The following is a 22,653-nucleotide window of genomic DNA, read 5'->3' as shown; positions in this document are numbered from 1 at the left end:
AGAAGTTCTGAAGCTTTTTTTTAATCCCTTCAAGGGATGTCCGTGTGGCTGGCAAGGTCAGCATTTGTTGCTTATCTCTAATTATCCTCAAGAAGGTGGTGGTGAGCCACCTTCATGAACTGCTGCAGGAGGTGTCAGCTGTGGCTCAGTTCATAGCACCCTCGCCTTTGAATCAGAGGGTTGTGGGTTCATGTCCCACTCCCGGAAACCAAGAACTGTGATTGTACTTGAAAGAGTTGCAATCTGTGACTGTTGATAACTTGAATGAACTGCTGCAGTCCATCTGGTGTAGGTACACCCACAGTGCTATAAGGGAGTTCCAGGATTTTGATCCAGTGATAGTGAAAGTGTGGTGATGTAGTTCCAAGTCAGGATGGTGGGTGGCTTGGAGGAGAACTTGTAGGTGGTGGTTTTCCCATGTGTCTGCTGCCCTTATTCTTCTAGATGGTTAAGGTCATGAGTTTGAAAGGCGCTGTAAGAGGAGCCTTGGCAAGTTGCTGCTGTGCATTTTGTGTATGGTACATGCTGCTGCCCCAGTATGTCAGCAGTGGAGGGAATGATTGTTTATGGTGGTGGATAGGGTGCTGATCAAGCTGGCTGCATTGTCCTGGATGGTGTTTAGCTTCTGGAGTGTTGTTGGAGCTGTATTCGTCCAAGCAAGCTCCATCACACTCCTGCCTTGTGACTTATAGATGTTGGGACAGTCAGAAGGTGAGTTACTTGCCACAGAATTCCCAGTCTCTGACCTTCTGCTCTTTTAGCCATAGTATTTATATGGCTAGTCCAGTTACGTTTTTGGCTAATGATAATCCCCATATTGTTGATGGTGGGGAGTTCAGCAATGGTAATGCTGTTGAATGTTAAAGGAAGATGGTTTGATTCTCTCTTGTTGGAGGTGGTGATTGAAGGCACTTGTGTGGCATGAACGTTACTTGCCACTTATAAGCCCAAGCCTGAATGTAGTCCAGGTCTTACTGCCTATGGACACAGATAGCTTTGGCATCTGAGGAGTCATGAATGGTATTGAACACTATTGATGAAGTGGCCGAACCCTAGGACACTACCCTGAGAAACTCCTACAGCGATGTCCTGCAGCTGCAATGACTGACCTCCAACAACCACAACCATCTTCCTTAACGCTAGGTATGACTCCAAACAGTGGAGAATTTTCCCAATTCCCATTTAATCACAATTTTGCTAGGGCTCCTTGATGCCACACTCTGTCAAATGTGGCCTTGATGTCAAGGGCAATCGCTCTCACCTTGCCAAGCTTGGCTTAATGTTACTTGGTGAGTAGATAAGAGACCATCTGCTAATAAATCCAGAGTTTGCTGCCGATGATGACTTACTCAAGAGCCAAGCAATTACAGCTGAAGCCCCATGCTTGCAAATATATCTTGATGGGGTCCATGCTGTGGTCAGGGGGATGGTGATAATGTACATTCTATGTGGAGTTGCACTCTTCACTATGCAACTCATGAGGAGTCCGTGGTATTTGCTGTCACCTGTCAAGGGCTGAAAATCATGGTTGTCAGTTAAATAATGAACAACTAGTTGCTATCCTTTATGGGAGCTGAAGTAAGGGTGGTGGGGTAGGCTCTCAGATCAAGTTGACTCATCATATGTATCCAATCAAAGACTGGAAATTTGAATCAATCATCTATTGCAACAGCAACACATTGCATTAATATGAACCTTTAATGTAGAATATGTCCAAAAGATGCTTGAGAGAGAGTTAAAGAATAAATAAATAAAAGGATCAGACACTCAGCCTGGTGGGAGAGTTAGGAGATGTAGCTGAAAACATTGTGATAGAAATGGTTTTTTTTTACCATTTTAGGGGCGGACAGAGAGGTTTAGAGAGGGTTCCAAAATATAGCCAACATGATTGAAGGCTCTTTCTAGAGTTGCCAGCCCTCCAGGATTGTCCTGGAATCTCCAGGAATTAAAGATTAAATTCCAAGACATTACTGCAAGCAATCTGGCAGAAAAAAATCATTGGGGAATTAAAAAGATTGTGTGCTATTTTTCATTTTCTTTGCACACTTCAGTTTATTAACTATAAAACTATTGGAGATGCAAAATAAAGGGCTGGTTAAGTGGGCAGACAAGGATCCAGGAGGTCATATGATGAATCCCTCAGGCATACATCCAACCAGAGTTTCTAACACTCGATCAATCCCTGGTGATGGTGTCATTCATGATACTAGAGTGATTGTAGAGTGTGAAAGGGGCATAAGACTGGAAGAGAGAGGCCCAGTAATCTGGCTGGTACAGTGCTGATTCTTGACCAGTGATCCTGATTCATTCTGAGGATCTGGAGGGCTAGACCTAGCACTGAGGATTAGACTCAGCTCCATGTGACCCTACAAGACAATGCCCTAAGTGGAACAAAAACAGAAAATGCTGGAAAAGCTCAGCAGATCTGACAGCATCTGTGGAGAGAGAAACAGAGTTGATGAAGTCGACTCTCGTTCCTCCGGCCTGGGTATTCTGCTGCGGGGAGGCAACTTCACCGTCTCCGAGGTTAAGGAGGTGGTGGGCGGGCGCCTCCTCATAGCAGACGTAATGTACAAGAATGCTCCACTCCGGTTAATTAACGTGTATGGCCCGTCACAAGGGGCCGAGCGGCTGGAGGTTTTTCAGCAGCTCCCATTGCTGCTGGCGACCTCCAGACCGGTCATTCTGGGCGGTGACTTCAACTGCATCATCGATGCGGCTGGACGATCCAGCAGGGCCGACAGCAGATTGGACGCTACATCCAGATCCCTGATGGAAACAGTTAAGGATGCCAAGCTGCACGACGTCTTCAGCAACCCTGCAGACGGAGCGCAGCGTAGATACACCTGGTCGCGGCCAGACGGGTCCATCCGTTCCAGGATAGACTTCCCGTTTGTGTCCCGTGCATTCACAGTCAGATCCACCGACGTCAAGCCAGTGTTTTTCTCTGACCGCTGCCTCCTACTGGCGGACTGCCACTTAGAGAAGGACCAGAGGGTGGGCAGGGGGGCATGGAAGCTAAATGTGCAACTGCTGACCCCAGAGAACATTGAGGAGCTCAAGAGGGATTACAAAGGTTGGAGAACCGTGAAACCCCTCTTTGAGTCCCTGACACACTGGTGGGAAGCGATCAAGGGAAACATCTAGAGGTTTTTCATCCTCAAAGGCACCCAGAAAGCTAGAAAGGAACAGAGGGAAATGTCCCGACTCCAGAAAAACATGCAGAATCTGCTCCGGCTGCAGTCGATGGGGGTCGATGTCAAGGAGGAACTCCAAGAGGTGAAGAGCCAGCAAGCCTCGCACTTTGCCTCAGAGGCCTCCAAGATCATCTTCCGTTCCAGAGTCCGCTCCGTGGAGCAGGATGAAACGTGCTCACGTTTCTTCTTCCAAAAGGTACACAGAGAGAGCTCTGTGATCAGCAGCCTGAAGGAAGAAGACGGCTCAGTAAAGTCATCGCAGTCCGACATTTTGAGGATCAGCAAATCCTTTTATGCCGGATTGTATGACGTGAAGCCCACAGACAGCACGGCCTCCCAGTCCTTCCTGTCCTCTATCACGGAGGTCTTAGACGACAGTACATGGGAGAGCCTGGAAAAACCGCTAACTCCTGACGAACTGACTAAGGCTCTTGAGTCCTTCGAGAAGAGTAAAACTCCCGGAAGCGACGGCTTGCCGGCGGAGTTGTATTCGGCTCTGTGGGACTTGATCGGCCCAGACCTGCTAGAAGTGTACGAGAGTATGCTCCTGGCCGGCAGTATGTCAGAATCCATGAGGAAAGGCATTATCACCCTCATCTACAAGCACAAGGGGGGAAGGGAGGAAATTAGAAATTGGCGACCCATTTCACTGTTGAATGTGGACTATAAGATTCTGTCCAAGGTCATCGCCAATCAGGTCAAATCCACTCTGGAATTGGTGATTCACCCTGACCAGACCTGCACTGTGCCGGGCAGGAAGATCTCTGATAGCCTAGTGCTGCTCAGGGATACGATTGCCTATGTGCAGGACAGGGGTGTGGATACCTGCCTCATCAGCTTGGATCAGGAGAAGGCCTTTGACAGAATATCGCACACCTACATGATGGATGTGCTCTCCAAAATGGGGTTTGGGGAGGGAATTCGAAATTGGATCCAACTGCTCTACACTAACATCAGTAGCGCAGTCTCAATCAATGGGTGGGAAACAGATAGCTTTCTGATTAAATCTGGAGTCAGGCAGGGCTGTCCCCTCTCGCCTGTTCTTTTCGTGTGTTGCATAGAACCCTTTGCCGAGTCCATCAGGAAGGATCCGGGCATAGGAGGAGTGACAATCCCAGGCAGTGGAGGCACTCAGGTAAAAGCCTCCCTGTACATGGATGATGTCGCCGTCTTCTGCTCGGATCCGCTGTCGGTGCGCAGACTGATCCACATCTGCGACCAGTTCGAACTGGCCTCGGGAGCCAAGGTAAATCGTGGGAAGAGCGAGGCCATGTTCTTTGGGAACTGGGCTGACCGATCCTTTGTCCCCTTCACTGTCAGGGCTGACGGCCTGAGGGTGCTGGGGATATGGTTCGGAGGGACCAGGGCATGCGTTAGAAACTGGAAGGAGCGAGTGTCTATGGTGAAAAGGAAACTGGGCATGTGGGAGCGACGCTCCCTCTCCATTGCGGGTAAGAACCTGGTCATCAGGTGTGAGGCAATCTCGCTGTTGCTGTACGTGGCGCAGGTCTGGCTCATTCCACACTCCTGCGTGGTGGCGATTACTCGAGCCATCTTCCGCTTTATCTGGAGGTCAAAAATGGATCGTGTCCGCAGGGACGCGATGTACAAGCCTCTAGATAAAGGGGGAAAATACCTGCCCAACATCGCCCTCATACTGATGGCCATCTTTGTGTGTGGCTGCATCAAGCGGTGCGTAGACCCTCAGTACGCAAACACCAAGTGTCACCACGTGCTGAGGTTCTACCTGTCCCCGGTGTTGCAAAGGATGGGTCTGGCCACGCTGCCGCGGAACGCTCCAAGTAGTTGGACCGTGCCGTACCACCTGTCCCTCGTGGAAAAATTTATGCAGAAAAACACCTTTGGCCACAAGTCCATCAGGCAGTGGTCAGCACGTAACGTCTTAGAGGCCCTGAGGGAAAAGGAGAGGGTGGATCCTGTGGGATGGTTCCCCGAGCAGACTGTCAAAGTCATTTGGCAGAATGCCTCATCGCCAGAACTTTCCAACAAGCACCAAGACGTGGCTTGGCTGGTGGTGAGAAAGGCCCTCCCTGTCAGATCCTTCCTACACGTCAGGAGTCTCACCCCCTCTGCACATTGCCCTCGAGGTGGCTGTGGTGGGGAAGAGACCGTTGTTCACCTCCTTGTGGATTGTGCCTTTGCAAAGAAGGTCTGGAGAGAGATGCAGTGGTTGCTGTCGAGGTTCATCCCGAACAGTTCTGTGACACAGGACTCTGTGCTCTACGGGCTGTTCCCAGGGGGACACACCGAGACAAACATCAACTGCACCTGGAGGATCATCAACTCGGTGAAAGACGCTCTTTGGTCTGCCTGAAACTTCTTGGTCTTCCAGTGCAAAGAGTTGTCCCCGACCGAGTGTTGCGGACTGGCACAATGCAAAGTCCAGGACTACGTGCTGAGGGACGCACTAAAGCTTGGGGCAGCTGCCGCAAAGGCGCAATGGGGAAGGGTCGCTGTCTAAGACCTTTCTGCCACAGTACACCGAGGGACTGGGAACTGTTTAAATCCCCTCGGGCTGTACAGATCAAAATGAAAGGCTGTAAATGACTGTAATATTGTTTGTACTGATGCAACTGGTGATACATTTTGTTAAAGTTGAACCGGATTGTACCCTTGTGATGATGTTTTTGAAATGGTTTGGAATGTGGTTGAAGATATTTTATGAATAAAGTATATTTTTGCAAAAAAAAAGTTGATGAAGTCCATATGGCCCTTCTTCAGAGCTAAAGAAAAGTAGAAATGTGATGAATTTTATACTGTTTAAGGTGGGTGGAGTAGGTGAAGCAGGATAGGAGGCCAGCATTGGTGGGGGCAAAGGAGAGATTGACAAACATGTCATGAACAAAAGGACAAAGGGAGTGTTAATGGTTGTGATAAGGGTTAAAAAATGTGCTGATAGTGGCAAAGGTAAGAAAGCAGAATGTGATAATAGCAGAACAAGGGTAAGCTACATGTTCTACCCTTGTTCTGTTGTGCTTTTGTTCAACGCATCTTTGTCAATCTCTCCTTTGCTCCCACCTATTGCTGGCCTTCTATCCAGCTTCACCTGCTCTACCCCACTTAAACAGTATAAATCTTTAGCTCTGAAGAAGGGTCACACGAACTCGAAACGTCAACTCTCTTTCTCTCCCCACAGATGCTGTTAGACCTGCTGAGTTTTTCCAGCATTTTCTGTTTTTGTTTCAGATTTCTAGCACCTGCAGTATTTTGCTTTTACCTTAATGTCCTAAGTGGTTCTGGCTGGATAAGCAGCAAGTATCTTACTAACTAATGGTTTGCTAAAAGGTTGTCTCTGGTTAAAGTCCAGCAGTGGCGCTATTTGGATAGAGAATGTGTGTAACATATATGGCTCAAGCGACGTAGAGTTTGGTGTCACTGAACTGAGTGGCCAGAATGGCTCCTTTGGGTTCGGCCATCTCCGGCGGCGCACGGGGTCGGCCATCTCCGGCGGCGCTCGGGGTCGGTCATCTCCGGCGGCGCTCGGGGTCGGCCATCTCCGGCGGCGCTCGGGGTCGGCCATCTCCGGCGGCGCTCGCGGTCGGCCATCTCCGGCGGCGCGCGCGGTCGGCCATCTCCGGCGGCGCTCGCGGTCGGCCATCTCCGGCGGCGCTCGGCGCCACTCGCTGGGTGAAGCCGGGTTTACCAAAGATGGCGGCGTTCGGGATATTGAGTTATGAGCACAGGCCGCTGAAAAGGCCTCGGCTCGGGCCGCCAGACGTTTACCCGCAGGACCCCAAGCAGAAAGAGGTAGGAAAAATCGTCGAGAACCCAGGGGAGGACGGCCACTCACTCAGTCAGGCAGCCGGGCTGGCGGGGTGAGTAAGCCGGCGCGGGAGAGCCGGGCCTAGAGCAGCGTCCATGTAAACAATAAACAGTCCGTGTGTGTGGTTGGACTTGGGCCTAGAGTCCTGCATATAACAGCAGCAACAACGAGCACATACCTGCTGCTACATTGCAGGGCCCCGGCCTCTGGTTGGTCACACTGTCTCTGCGAGACGAAGAGCCCTGGGTCTGGGAGCACAGCTCAGCTACTTACCAGTTAACTGTTGGACGAACCCATCAATAACAACTATTTAATATGGATATTCATCATAGATTACATGGCATAAATCATGGCACACATGACCCAGCTGTGGGGAACACAGAAGCCCATCAGCCGCCAGTGTATACTATTGATTATAAAGTTGATACCTTTTTTCGCTTCTAAAAAAATGTGCAGGTTTTGTGAGTCTGCTATGCTTTCAGTCTCAGTAACGTCACTCCGTATAATCAATTACATTTTTCAGTTACTTCACTAGAGCTCTAACCTCACAAATTGACATTATTTAAGAACACTTTGACCCGCATCCTGAACTGTACAGAATCCAGCATTGCCATTCCCGAAATTCTTTTCAACTCCCCACTGAACCCAACTACCTTGTGAATCAACTTTGAGGCCCTTGCCTTGGTTTTGACCCAGTTTAGCTTTGCAATATCCTTTGGCCATACATTCCCAAATGTAATATAAAAACAAAAGCAAGCTGGAAATACTCAGCAAGTCAGATAGCATCAGTAGAGAGAAACAGTTAATTTTTCAGGTCAAAATGACCTGACATGAAACATTAACTTTTGTTTCTTTATAGAGTTGCCTGAGTTGTTAAATATTTCCAGCATTTTTTGTTTATATTTAAGATTTCCAGCATCCACTCTATTTTTCTTTTGTGTCCTCTTTATATAACTTGTCATCTCTGAATCATCAGAATTTTAGAATAAAATGGAAGCTTATTACTCATAATGTTCCTCTGCCCTTTCATTTCTGGACTCTTTAGCATTTGCACTTCTTGCCTCTGAAATTTCCTCCTTGCACTCTTGTGCCTTGTCTGTACTTTTTAAATGCTCCTCAAATTTCTTGTTACACTGCCTTTGTTCTTCCACCCTTTTCGGTTTTCCCTTTTTATCATCAGTAGTGCAAAATATTTTGCTTATCAAAATGAGGTCCTTTGAGATACCATGAGGAATGCCACAGAAATGTATTTTTTTAATAGTAAAAGTTTCCAGTAGAAACCTTGCATAACTTCTCAGCAATTAATAGAAGTATCAATGAGATGTAGAGACATTTGATCTGGAACCTAATTTAGGTACTATAATATGACCCAAATTTTAATAAATTACTCTTGTGATTAGTAGCAGATAAACAAAACAAAGTTTAAGTATGGAGATAGGAGATCAAGAATAAACTGCCTGCTTCAATTACAAATCTGATTTAGATAGTAATGTCTTTTTTACTAAAGGCAAGTTTGCACTGAGTCAGCTATTGAAGGCTTAAATGTCACTAAAAACTTAGTTTATTAGTATCGATGTACTGTAGGAACAAGTGCATTTAAGACAATGCACTTTGTCATCTTTTGTGATTTTTAAAAAAATTCAATGGCCCAAATTGTCTCTGATAGCAGGGGTAATGGAAGCAAAACTAACTCGTGACATCAGCAAGATATTCTGTTTAATCTATTTATGTGTCTTAGAATTGATTATATGCTGTCGATGCATTCTGGCATTTATTGTTCTTGTCAGTAGAGTGTTATTTCATCAGTGTGCATTTAGATTCTTACAGAGTTGATGTAATCTCTTGGAAAGTGAAGTGAGAACAGAATATAGATCTAACAACTTTATAGGAGTACCCAATAATTTCATAGCATAGTTGAGTGATAAATGATGGTGCCATTTATTCCAAAAACTGCTTGCCATTAGACATGAGGTAAGACCTACCAGGGGGTAAGACCATCCATCAAGTCCTCTCGAGGTCAGTTAGGGATAGGCAATAAATGCTGGCCTAGACAGCAACATCCACATCCTGGAACAAATAAAAATATAAATCAATATGTTAAAATGGAAATATGTTCACACAAGTTTTTCTTAGTTCTGTCTCCTCTTACTAAAATTTTGTTTGTAAAAATTATGATCAGTGCTGCTTATATTGGTACCTGAGGAGATTTGACTTTTCAAGCTGGCAAGTTCCTGACAGGAATTTAGTTGATATCAGCTTGGATTGATCAGTGAATGCCTATGCAGAATGAATGGGATTTTTAAAATTCTTGGATGCTGATCTGGAGCTAGCATTTTTCTCTTTTTTAAAAAAAGCCTGATGATGCAAGTTACTTGTTTCCCCAAATCTTCTGAATGTATTGACTAAAACAAGGGTATAATTTCACTGGTGCTGGTAATGCTCTGGGACCTTGCTAAAGTTGCTATTTTTCATGTCAGCTTATATCTGCAGGTTATTTAACTAATGGGATTGAGGCATTGGTGAGGAAGGATGGTGTCAGAAATCAAAACTGAGACAACTCTGTTCTCATTCATACCTATGTTATCTCCAGCTGTACTTGACTAACACTGTCAGCTTCTTGAGCTCCACCAGTTATAACTCCAACTCATTTAAAACTTCACTGTTTGCAAGCTATTTTACGTTAAGGCTGACTCACCAATCACTCATGTTCTCACCAACCTTCATTGGCTTTTTGTCTACCAATTGATTTTGAAATCTACTCCACATTTACAAATTTCACCATTAATTTATACCAACCTAACTCCAGCCCTATATTCATCATGCATATTCTATCCTTGCAATTCTGGTCTGATGTACCTCTCCAACCACGTCACCATTTGTGAGCCTTGAGCCTTCATGCCTCTTCACTTTGAAATTCTCTCCCTAAACACTCAATCTTGAGCTATCTTGAAAAATTTCCCTGTTGACAATATTTTACTTTGTGTTCAATGTTTTTCCTACCTAATTCTTTCAGAAGTGCATATGGGAGTTTTGTTATGTCCCTACCCAACACCTGCATTGCATTTTTCAACTGGTCTATCTAGATATGTCATTTCCCAAGTTTGATCCCTGATCTGTCCTAATTTCACTGATCTCAGTTGCAGCAGTGAGAATGCCGTAGTTAATCTAAGTGACCCATGTTAGGAGAGGGAAATTCATCTAGTACATCCATGATGTATTGCTCACGGTGGCCCCTGTTGGAAAGATATGTGGTTGGAAGATCTGGCTTGAATATGAAGCCCTTCATGATTGGATAGCATGCTAACACTCACTGGAAAGGCACATGAACACTGGCAACATGATTCTGGAAGGTTACAGATATCTGTAGAATGATGTCTAACTTTCAGAGAAGGAGAAAATTGGTGAGAGGGACAAAGTTCTTTTTCCTAAAAGGATTTTTCCAAACTGCCCCAGAAGTGTTGAATCTTTCTGATGCTGTATTCCATGGTCTTTCTCCAACCCCAGGGAAGTAAAAGCCAAATACAGCTTCCTACAACTTTTCTGATTGAAATTAGCTAACAGCACAGAAGAGAGATCAAAGCTGCACTGTAGACGTTGTACATTCTAACTGAATCATAAGGGTAGAAACAGCATAGTATGTTACAATTATGAGGCTTATCAGATTATATTTTAGGACTGTGTCTTTAAATTCAGGGTAAATGGTGGGAGTCATGTGACCTGTGCTGAAGTCTGCCTGACAACAGGCATGGGTAATGAGCTGCTAAAGATTAAAAAATGGCCAGATTTAGTGGGGAGAAAGGTGCAAGATGTGCTTGCAGACAATGGAGAAGGCCGCTGTGATGCCGGTGGACAAATTGTGAGTTTCTAAGTCCCAGGCAAGTGTTAAGAATGTCAGGTTGTAAAAGGGTATACTTTGAACTGTCCATTTGATTCCAACATTGGATAGAGTTGGGGTCTAAAGAATAGTTAATCAGCATTTCTACCTGGATACAAGGCCCATGTGATTCACATGGGGAAGGGTGCGGAAGAAACCATTGTAAAGATCAGGTTACAGACATTCCTAAAATATCACTGAATATCACAGACAGGTGGGTTAGTCTGCCAGGATCTGAGAAAGAGAGTGGCTAAAGGCTGAAAATCTCTGACTCACCGTACCAGAATGTGAGTGGAAACTTGTGCTCGAATTGAAAAGATTGAAAACGAGGAGTTAAAATGAAACTCGAAGATTTGACTAGTTTGCGCTAGAAGGAGGATCTCCTGTAATACTCTCACTATGCAGGACAGTTCTGGGTTAGAAGTTACTAACCTGAGAAAGGAAAAGAACACAAATAAACCCTCGGGGGCTAATAATCACTTTGGACTGATTTCGAAAGAATTGAATGTCCATTTAAAGGACAGTGTAAAGTATACCTGTGAAGTGTGTGGTTTCAGTGTGTTAAAAATAAGGAGAGTATTCTGTTCTGTGATTTAAAGCATAAGTTGCCTATAAGTAGAAGGAAAAACAGAAAACACTGGAAAAAGTCAGCAGGTCTAACAGCATCTGTGGAGAGAAAAATAGAGTTGACGTTTCGAGTCCGTATGACCCTTCTTCAGAGCTACAGAGAAGTAGAAATGTGATTAAATTTTTACTACTTAAGCTGGGTGGAGCAGGTGAAGCTGGATAGAAGACCAGCGATAGGTGAAGGCAAAGGAGAGATTGACAAAGATGCCATGAGCAAAAGGGCAAAGGGAGTGTTAATGGTAGTGGTAAGGGTTAAAAAAGGTGCTGATAGTGGCATAAAGGTAAGAAAGCAAAATGTGATAATAGCAGAACAGGGGTAAGCTCTCTGAAAAGAACAACATGAACAAGTAACGGATGGCTCTAGTGGGGGTTCAGTGGAGGGAGGGGGCAGTGGTGGGGATAAAAAGGATCAAAAATAGGATAGAAAGGGGAAAAGAGGATAAAACAATGAATAAATGAATGAAAAATTATGAAGTGATAAAGTAATGAAGTGGATTAAAAAAATGAATTTGGAAAAAGGGATAAAAAAGGGGTGAAGATGGAGGGGAGAGTTTATGGTCTGAAGTTGTTGAATTCAATGTTAAGTCTGGAATGCTGTAAAGCGCCTAATTGGAAGATGAGGTGCTGTTCCTCCAGTTTGCTTTGGGCTTCACTGGAACATTGCAGCAAGCCAAGGACCGGCATGAGAGCAGGATGGTGTGTTAAATTGGCAAGCAACAGGAAGGTCTGGGTCATGCTTGCGGACAGATCGAAGGTGTTCTGCAAAGCGGCCACCCAGTCTGTGTTTGGTATCTCCAATGTAGAGCAGACTGCAAGGAAGAGGAGTTGCCTAAAAGTGTTTAGTCAATTTAGTGCTTTTAGTCTTTTGTTACAGTGAACTTTTTAAAACGTGAAATCTTGCTATGTCGCCCTTTTAGTTATTAACTGGAAGTTCAGATTTCTTTTTAAAAGTTATCAGTCTCTACGGAGATCGTAACAAGTAGTTCTCACCCAATTGTTCATGAACTTTCAAGCATTAGACGTAATGTGTGCCCATGGGTTTTGAGCATGCTACATTCAGTAGTATTACCTACACTGTCTTTTGAAGAGTGCAGTCATGGTTTTCTCATGACAAAACGGAGGGGCCAAATTAGCCATTAGCCTAGCGATAGAAGGTTTTGTTTGCTATAATAATGGAAAATAAGCTGCATATTATCTAGAAAAATTACTTTAGAAGGGCAATGTGCACAGCTGCTTTATGGATACTAGAGATTTGGAATGGGTTTCCCAGAAACGTGCAGTGAATTCCCAATATGTTGACACAATAGCATTTCAAGCTCTGTACACGTAAGACTGTGCATGGAGAGTAGGATGGTCAAAAGTTCATACCCTGATCTGTGATGTATCTTTTGATCAGCCAGAGCATGTTATTTCTTCAGAGGCCCAGGGCCAGGGAGGGAGAAAAAATCAGCTTAGGTTTCAATTCCTGGTGGCTTCACATTGACCCCTGTGGAAGAGTTTATGCACATTAGCGTTAATTGAGAACTAGATTAAGCTTAGCTGTAGTTGAATGGCATACTGACAAACAGATTGGGTGGTGTATCAACAGGTACTTTTGCTAGACCGTACCATGTTAAGAGTGTACGTCTTCAGGAAAGAGAATGAACAGTGAGGTGGAAAGAATTGCAGGGTCATGGTTCACTTTAGCTTCAGGTGGTTATTTACTTTTGCTGAACCTTGGCTAAGAGTGACTTTGTTAGATCTACTTTTAATGTAGAACTGTAAGATGTTAATTGAACAGTTCCAAGCATATGAAAGCATGTTGCATGAAGCTATTCTGAACACAGAAGTACATATCTCCAAGTAGTAGTATAATATTTTTATGCACACTCAGGGGAAATTCCATTACATACTACTACTTCTTAAGCAGTCCCTCTGGATTGAGGATGACTTGCTTCCACTGAAGGTCAATGGATTCTGAGATGGCTGATAAGTCCAGTGCGTGGTCTGCATACTCTGCCACGTGGGAGGCTGGTGGTGCTGGAAGGGTCAGGCTGATGAGGTGTTTGGAGGTTTGTGCGCTCTCTCTGATGCCTTGACTTTGCCTCTGTGTGTTCCTGATGAAGTCTCAATGTGATTGGTGCCTTCCTGAGTAAACCTTCTGGTCATAAGGTAGGGACTCCCATGCATTGGCAGGGATGTTTGATTTCTTCAGGGATGCTTTGATGACATCCTGCCACGACCAAGAACAGTTGCTTTGGGCGTCTGGTTTCAGGCAAACGAGTGACATGTACTGGCCAGCGGAGTTGATTTTGAGTGATTAGCGCCTCAGCACTGGGCATATTGGCTTGGGAGAGAATGCTGCTATTGAATTGCTTTTATTTTGCCACCAAATTTGGAGGATCTTGCCAAGGCACCACCAATATTCCTCTAGTGCTTTGAGGTTCCTACTTTAGGATGTCCAAGTCTCTGAAGCATATAGGAGGGCAGGGATCACTGCTGCTTGGTGAACCATGATACTAGCCTCGGGTTTGAGATCCTGGTCCTCAAATATTTTTTTCCTCAGTTGGCTGAAGGCTGAGCTGGCACACTGAAGGTGATGATGAATTTTGTCATCTATGTTTGTCTTCTCTGAGAAGAGGCTCCCAACCTATGGAAAATGACCCACGTTTTCCAAGTCCATGCCATGTTCAGCAGTTGATGTGATGCCTCTCGTTGGCGAAAACCGCATTGTGACACTGGAAGGAGTTCCTCAGCCACTGTGAGGAGGCGACTGAAGACGATCCTTGCAATGATCTTCCCTGTGGAAGACCACCTTTGTAGTTACCACAGTCTGACTTCTCTCTCTTCTTGAACATAGTTGCAATTACAGGATCCCTGAGATTCCCCGGCTTGCGCTCCTGTTCCTAGATGATGGATAGAGGTTGTGCAGCCGTGCCAGGAGTGTATGTCTACAGCGGTTCCATCTGCTGCAGAGGCTTTGATATTTTTCAGCTTTCACATGGCCTTTTCAATGCATATACAGATACTTTGTAGCTGTGCATTCATCTCCCAGGCGCTTTGGCTCTCTGGCAGTATCTCAGGGTTGGAAAGTGTCTTCTTGTTTAATCAAGAACACTAGCAGTTTGTAATGCTGTAGAGTAAATACTGTATAATATAGATGTTGCTAAGTTCCATACATGTTTTCACTCATTTTCTTGTGTGTTAGTTGTGTTTCTGTGATGAAAGAATCAAGCAAAACTCTATACTGTCTAGGATAGTGCAAACCAGTGTATGACATACAAGGTATTGTACAGTTTGGAATGCAAGGTTTACAAGACAACAATTGGCTGGTGTATCCAACATAGAGAGCCACAAATGAGCTGGAGTGTTTTGCAAGGCAGTTTGTTCGTAGTCATGATGGCTGAGGGAAGAATGTTGGCTAAAGCAGCAGGCAGGATTCACTACTATTTGAGTAGTGCAATGGGACCTTTAATGTTCACCTGAACCAGTTGAACAGACTTGGAAGACTTGGTTTAAAATGTCATCCAGAGGACGGCATCTCTGATGTTGGAGCACTGCCTCAGTAAAGCACTACAATGTTGGCATATAATGTGATCTGGAGTGGGGATTGAATCCCACTACCATCTGACTCGGTGGTGAGGGCATTATTTACCTTTTATATTAGTTCCTTATACTAGTGCCCGGCTAACTGTAATGGTAGAGCATGAGACTCCTAATCTCAGGGTCGTGGGTTTGAGCTCCATGTTGGGCAATAATTATTTGCAAGTCTTTGGCACAATTGGTTAGCATGTTCAGCTGTTAACCAAAAGGTGGTTGGTTTAAACCCACCCAGTTATGAAGCTCTAGTTTGCTGCCTTACCTAGTAGTCTAGTGATCAGGATTCGGTGCTTTCACTGCAGGGCCCTAGATCTGATTCCCGATCAGGGCCTCCTTCTATGCCGTAATGACTCTATGACTAAATAATATACATGTGGGAGTTGCTTTGTACTATGTGTCATTTTTCTTTCTTCCCTGATGATGAGTATTATGGAAGATCATAGGCAACACATTTTTTTTGCAGAAAATTAGTCAGCATCACCTCCAGGCGTTGAGGTATCATAAATTGAATGTGAATCTTAAATTGGAAATATGCAATGTGTGTTATTCCGCATAGTGCAAGATAAATACTTTTCACGGAGATTGGGAGGAGAGTTAAATATTAAATTTCCTGGTGGCAGCATCTGCAAAAGTATATGTGAATCATTCGCTTTGTATTTTTGCGCAATATAGCTTGTAAGAAATACAAAACCGATTTTATTGTTGAAGCTCTGTGTTTTCTGTAATATTTGTCTCTGAATTTTTTTGCAATTCCTCTGAGTTACATTACATGAAAATTTGGACCACCAAATATGCCAAGGTTATTTCTGAGTTTATACTGCACCTTTTTGTTTTTCTGGATGCTACAGGGTTTTCACATCTGTGTGTACAAATTATATAATCAATTTATTCAGGAGAACAACATTCAGCATCATATGCAGAGTTAAATTGCATACTGGGTATGTACAGGTACAGTTTCTCAAATTCAGCTGTCCGAAAACTGGACATTTTTATAAAATGCCATGCAGCAATTTTAATTGAAAAAATTTTTTAAAAAACTTACCTGGACAATTTGGCTAGGCATTGCATAGTTTGCTGCCACACCCCGCCAAGTGACTTTGCCGCTTCCTGTGCCGGTCTGTCCCACGTTCTGAGCTACCCTTGACCCCACCTGACCCAGCTTGACACGAACTGCTCACAGCCCAAGCTGCCTGACCCGAAATCCAGCATGATCCGAAACCCTGAGGTTGCCACTTTTGAGACACTGTACCAGTATTACCAAGCAACACATTTGTAATGCAGATAAGAGTGCGAACTTAGCTTAACTGCCCCTGAAATCTTCATCCATGCCTTTGAGGTTTTCTGACTGGCCTCCCAGCTTCCACAACCAACCTTCATATAATTGAGCTCATCCAAACCTCTGCTGCCTGTATCCTAACTTGCAACAAATCCCGTTCACTCATCATCCCACTGCTGGCTGGTATTGGCTTCCAGTATGAGAAGGCCTCAATTTTAACATTCTCAACCTTGTTTTCAAATCTTTCCATGGCCTTGCCCCTTCTTATCTCTTAATATCCTCCAGCCCTACAACTCTGCAAGATATCTGTACTCCTCCAATTCTAACATTTTGCACATCCCTGATTTTAATTGCTCCAGTATTGGCAATCTTGTCTTCAGCTGCCCAGTTGTTGTTAGTGCATAGTGTCCTATGTGAGAGTGATGTACCTGCGCTTACTAGCATTAATGCATGTTTTAAAACTTCAGTCAGCTCATCTAAAGGAAAAGAACATGGAGCAATGCACTCCTAAGCTTTTTTTTTGTCCTGTATTTAATATGCTTAATTGTATATTTAATTTAGTTTAAGTGCTGGGAATCTAACCAATTTAGAATTGAGTTATATGTATAAGCTGAAAAGTTTGTGTTTATGATAATGACATGTTAGAACTGTTATCTAGGGTAGTGGTAATATTAGTATTTTGGCTATTATGGGTAAAAGAAAATAGATCATTTGGATTAATATATTTGATTATCAGCCACAACATACAAAATCTGGTGCATACCTTCCTGCTTTGGTATTCTAGCTGTATGGCCTTAACTCTGGTGTAGTCAATGTTCGTTTCATTGCCTTTTCTCACCAAAAAAAAGGATATTCAGTTACCAACCAGCTTTGCTTACTTGAGAACAAAAAAAGCGCAAATCATTGGCTGACATTGCTGTGCGGCATTGATGGTGTGCTGCATTGTAGGGGGTACTGTTCTTCATTTACAATGTTTAACAGTCTTCCTCTGCTGATAAATGTTCAAGATGTTACGGCACCATTCAAAGAACAGGGTGTTTGCCTGGTGTTCATAGTGGTGAGGTACTGATTGTTACTGTGAGGTACTGTGGAAGAAATTTGAAATTACAATACATTCTCAATTATTATTTTTCCTATAGCATCAAAATAGCATTAAAATACTGAATAACCTAGTGATGTGATTGGATGCTTGCTATAACTCTCCTAAAGTTTTGTATCATCTCATCCCAAATATAAACCATCTTCCAGTGACTACTTGACTGGACCTAGCACATGAACTTAGTCATGTTACAGTTTATCAGTTACTGGGATACAGCTGTACTGAAGCACTACAATTACTGAGTGTAATATCCATAATGGTGTCCACAATCCTAACATATTAGTTAAGGTAGTTCCAGAGCAATTTCTTTGACAGAGTATTGATCCAAAATTGGTGCTGGCCATAGAATAGCTAGCACGTATTGTGATTCTGCTACAAACATTCTTGCATTTTTACTGTCTCTCCCACCAAGAGCTCTCGCAAACATTAAGCAATCTCTATTCCCTCATTTAGTAATTTTTATTCAGGCATGAACTGCAGCTGTCTGTCTTGATAGGCAGTTTAATCCTGGGAATATCACAGAAAAACCATATGTTGACCCACATGCAGGCACTTTTCAGCAAAGGTTACTGATTAGCAGTGCTCAGGAAGGAACCTTAGCTAATTCCACCACACCAAGGCTATGCAAGACTAATTATAGCACCTCTGACTGAGAATCTAACTTCGCACATATTGAGAATCAATCCTCGTCTGCAGGTCTATTTATGGAACCATCAGGGCTTTACCAGAGAATTAGTGAAAGATGCTGAAAGCTCATTATTGTGTTTCACTCCAAATTGGGAGGAAGCACAAATCAGTTTTGTAGGAGTGCAGTGGAATTCTTTTGTACCTTAATCAGCCTGAAATGTAAAGAAATTACAAAATATCTCAAAGTTTTAAAAAAAAAATCACTCTGTTTAACTATGTAGTCATCTGTCAAAAATGTTTTACACTCTGGCGCACAATTTGTAGCTTCTTTAGTAATTTTGATTTTCATGGGTGATTTATTATGTCAGATTCACTCATGAACTAAGTATTTTTATGAGCCTCAGGATATTTTTGTGAAATGAAAGACAGAGCAGGAGACAGGACAGAGTCCAAGGAGTTTTTAGAAGGAGTTGAGAGACTCAATCCTCAAACACGATAGCTTGTTAGGTAGATCCATTATGTAGCAAAATGTCCCAAGACATTTCACGAAGGGAACAGACACAGAGTAGTGTTTATTTTTTTTAGAGGATTTAAAAGTGTAAATATGGAGAAACTATTTCCTCTGGTTGGAAGATCAAGGAGCATAATCTTCAAATTGGAACTAAGCCATCCAGGAATGAAATCAGGAAGCGTTTCTCGCACACATGAAAATAGAAATCTGGAATGTTCTCTCCCGAGAGGCTGTGGATGCTAAGACAATTGGAACTTAAAAGATTGAGAGAGTTTATTTTAGATAAAGGTATCAGGAGAGGTGAAGCATAGGCAGATAATTGGAGTTGAAGTGCAAATCAGCCATGAACTATTTGAATGGTGGGGTAAGCTCGATGAGCTGAAATTGTCTATTCATGTTCCATTGTACCTTGGAACTGAGGAAGAGGTGGCAAAATGCCTGGTTGAAGAGTTAAGTTTGGACAGGCTTTTGTGAGTGAGGGAAATGAATTTTAGAGTACACTGGTGTAAATAGCTGAAGTCTGTGCTACTGATGGTGGAGGGAGGGAGATCTCGCAGTAAATTTCTAATTGGAAGAGTCGAAGATATGAAAGAGCAACGTTACATTTGTGAAATGCCCTTTCTGTCCTTGAAATTGTAGTGTTTCACAACCACTTATTTTAATTTTGAAGTGTATTTACTTGTTTTGTCAATAAGTATAGTATCCATTTTCTACACAAAGTTCAACAAGCAGATTAGATAAAAGACCAATTAACCTGCTTTAGTGATGTTGATTGAAGGGCAAATGATGCCCAGGACAGTGGCAGAACTCTGTACTCTTCCAATGATGCTGTGGACTCTTTTATACTCATGTATTCTTGTAGGCAGAGCTCAGTTTAACATTTCACCTGAAAGGTTGCACCCCTAAGAATGCAGCAGTCCTTTAATACTGCACTGATGTGTCAGTATGAATATTATTCTCAAGTCCTGGTTGTGGCAGACTCCTCATTATTCAAGTATGTAGGTGACTTCACCTTCTGTGGGCCCTCTCATAACTGAAGAGTCTGATATGAGATCGACATGGACGTCCACTGAACTGGCAGTTCATATTGTCCTTGTTGGTGCTTGGGGGAATTTCTGCAGCTACACCACCTTTAGCCTTCCTCTCGGCATGTCGGATGTTGCGAATTTGACCTAGTTGGTCCTTGAAGCTGGCTGAACCATATTTCAGTGCTTGGTCCACGCAGGCCAGTTGGCTGGAGTGTTTTCTCAAGGGAGATGGTCTGCAGTGCAGACGATTGTAAGGCTATGTTTTAGAGTGTCCTTGTAACATTTGTACTGACCACCCCGATGTCGTTTGCCCTGTGACAGTTCCCATAAGAAGATTTGCATGGCAATTTTGTAGTCAGCCATGCAGAAGACATGGTCTATCCAGCTAAGCTGAATTTTCTAGAGGGTAGTCTCCATGCTGTTGAGCCCAGCATGATGAAGGACCTCTTTGTGATTTTACCCTGCCATCAAGTTAAAATTCTACATTGAACTTGAGCCTACAACCTTCTGATATGAGTACACTTGTATGCCTGGAGGAGATTGCAGAAGTAAGATGTAACTTAAGGCTACAGAGTAACTCGGAGGTGAAGTTGAGGGTTTTCAAATGAGTAAACTGGAGGAAAGAGACTCAGCGGACACTGGCATAGACAAGCTGACATATGACTGGGATTTAGAATCTGATAGAACGCAGGTAACAGATTTATGCAGGGTGCAGATGGGAGGATAATGAAGAGGACCAAGGACAAATTGAACCTAAAGTTGACATAAACATGGGTTTAATCAACAGGGGAGTGAAGTAGAAGCTGAAAAGTGTAATGCAATGAAAGAACACAAGTGCAGCAATTTAAAAAGAAAGATGAAAATGCTGAAACTGAATTAAATTTTGAAAATGTTCAAAATGCATAGCAGGTCTGTCAGCATCTCAAAAGAACCAGGATGAGTTAATAAATTGTCCATTCTGAATTCTAACAAAGAGTTAAATCAAGCTGGAAATCAGAATTATTTTGGAAGGGAAACTAAATAGCTATGAGTATACCTTTGTTGGGAACGAATAAAATGGTAAATTGTTTAAGATTCATGGTGCCAAGTGACATCAGAGGTTAGAAAGGTATCCGAGAGAGTAATGAATGAATCGCCATTGAGTTACTTGAGGTTGTGTAAATTCAGGAAAATAAATGAAAAAAGTAAGACTAAGTTGATTAAAGATTTGATTTAGCACAGCATGATACTAATAGTCAGAGCTCTGAAACATGCTGGTGCTTCACATTTGGAGTAGTCCCTCTTCAAATTTGTAATTCTGATCTCATTACTGGAGGAATGTGTTCTTAAAGTAAAATAGTTAATTGGAGCCTCATTGGATACAGGAATATGCTGGAGGACTGAAGGATTACTGATATCATACCACTATTCAAGAAAGGGAAGGTGGACAAACCAGGAAACCATGCCAATCTGTCCGCCTAACACTTTTTGTGCGGAAGTTATTCAGAATCATTATCAGGGACAAAATAACTTTATTTTAGAAGGATGTGTGAATGAAGAAAACCAGCGTGGATTTGTTAAAGGCAAATTATGCCTGACTAACTTGATAGAATTCTTTGAGGTAACAGATAAGGTTATAAGATATTGTAGTAGATATTGTGTGTATATGGACCTTTGGAAAACATTCAACCAAGTGTCTCACAGGAGGCTTGTTAAAACAATGAAAACCTAGAGATTAAGGGGAAAGTAGCAGTATGAACATAGAATTCAACCAGTGACAGGAAGCAGAGAGTTGTGTTGGATGAATGTATTACAAGCTAGGAAGTGGTTTGCATTGGAGTTCACCAAGGGCCAGTTTTAGGCTCATGACTCTTTGCAATTCTTATAATTACCCTAGCCTTAAGTTGAGGGCACAACACTATAAAAGTTTTTTGATGTTACAAAACTTGGTAGCGTAGTTGATAGTGATAAAGGATAGTTGTAGACTTCATGTTGGCAGAGGGTGGTGAAATGGGCAGGGATATGGCAGATGGAATTGAATGCAGAGAACTATGAAGTGATGTACTTCTGGGAGGACTAATGTGGAAAGACAGTATACTATAAATAGCATGATTTTGAAAAGCACAGACGAACAGAGATAACTTGATGCCCACGTGCACACGACCTTAAAAGGTGGCAGGACAAGCTGGTAAGATGGTTTAAAAAGCATATGGGTTACTTGGGTCTATAAGTAGAATCATAGATTATTAAAAAATAGAGATCATGCTGGAACTTTATAAATCGCTGTTTAGGTCTCAGCTGGAGTATTGTGGACAATGCAGGGTAACACACTTCAGGAAAGATGTGAAGGCCTTAAGAAGGATATCAAAGAGGCTTGCAGGGATGAGGGAAAGGCAGGGATGAGGGAAAGTCAGGCATGTTCTTGGAAGAGAAGTTAAAAGGTGACTTGACACAGCTTTTCATAATGATGAGAAGTATGATAGAGAAAAACTACTCCCTCTGTTGAGTGAGTCAATAAACAAGCTATAGCTTAAAATCATTGGCAAAAGATATAGAAGATAATGAGGAAAGTCTTTCACTATTCATTGTTGGGATCTGGGCTCTACCTGAAAAGGTATGGAAGCTGAGTCCAAAAATAATTTTAAAAAGGAGTTGGAGATATAATTGGGGTGAGGAATTTACAAAAAGTGAGGACATGGGGCTAAGCATGCTTGTTCTTTCAAAGAGCCAGCACAGGCATGATGGGCCAAGTGATCTCATTCTATGGTGTAAGTTTCTAAGAACTGAAAACTGCATTAATGTGAGTTAGTGCTTATTGGATAACTATTCAAAATTGTTAAATACTGAAATCAAATGATTGCATTTGAAGTGGACATACAATGTCTCGCATACATGGGTTAAGTGGAATTTATTGTAATGGGATACTTGCCTTGTGTAACCCTTCACTGTCTAACTTCCTGCCCCAAATAACCTTTACAATTTTGTAAGTACTTGATTATACTGATGAGGTCAAAAAAGAATTTAACGATTTTTATAAATGTATTAGTGCAATTTTTCAAAAATGTCTTTGTC

General features: G+C 42.9%; 1 protein-coding gene across 3 annotated transcripts in view; it reads left to right on the top strand.

Annotated features, from left to right (window-relative positions):
• Positions 1–6,830: 6,830 nt before the first annotated feature.
• Positions 6,831–22,653, top strand: part of med12 (mediator complex subunit 12) — a 193,392-nt gene continuing 177,569 nt past the window's right edge. For all 3 annotated transcript variants that reach the window (XM_078546961.1, XM_078546960.1, XM_078546962.1), the window contains exon 1: positions 6,831–6,965. In XM_078546961.1, coding sequence (XP_078403087.1) covers positions 6,867–6,965 — 99 coding nt within the window. In that variant the 5' untranslated portion in view covers positions 6,831–6,866. The remainder of the gene's footprint in view (positions 6,966–22,653) is intronic.

The sequence above is a fragment of the Cetorhinus maximus genome, chromosome 8 (assembly GCF_964194155.1).
Source record: "Cetorhinus maximus chromosome 8, sCetMax3.hap1.1, whole genome shotgun sequence".
Lineage (NCBI taxonomy): Eukaryota > Metazoa > Chordata > Chondrichthyes > Lamniformes > Cetorhinidae > Cetorhinus > Cetorhinus maximus.
This window is presented reverse-complemented; position numbering and strand designations above follow the sequence as displayed.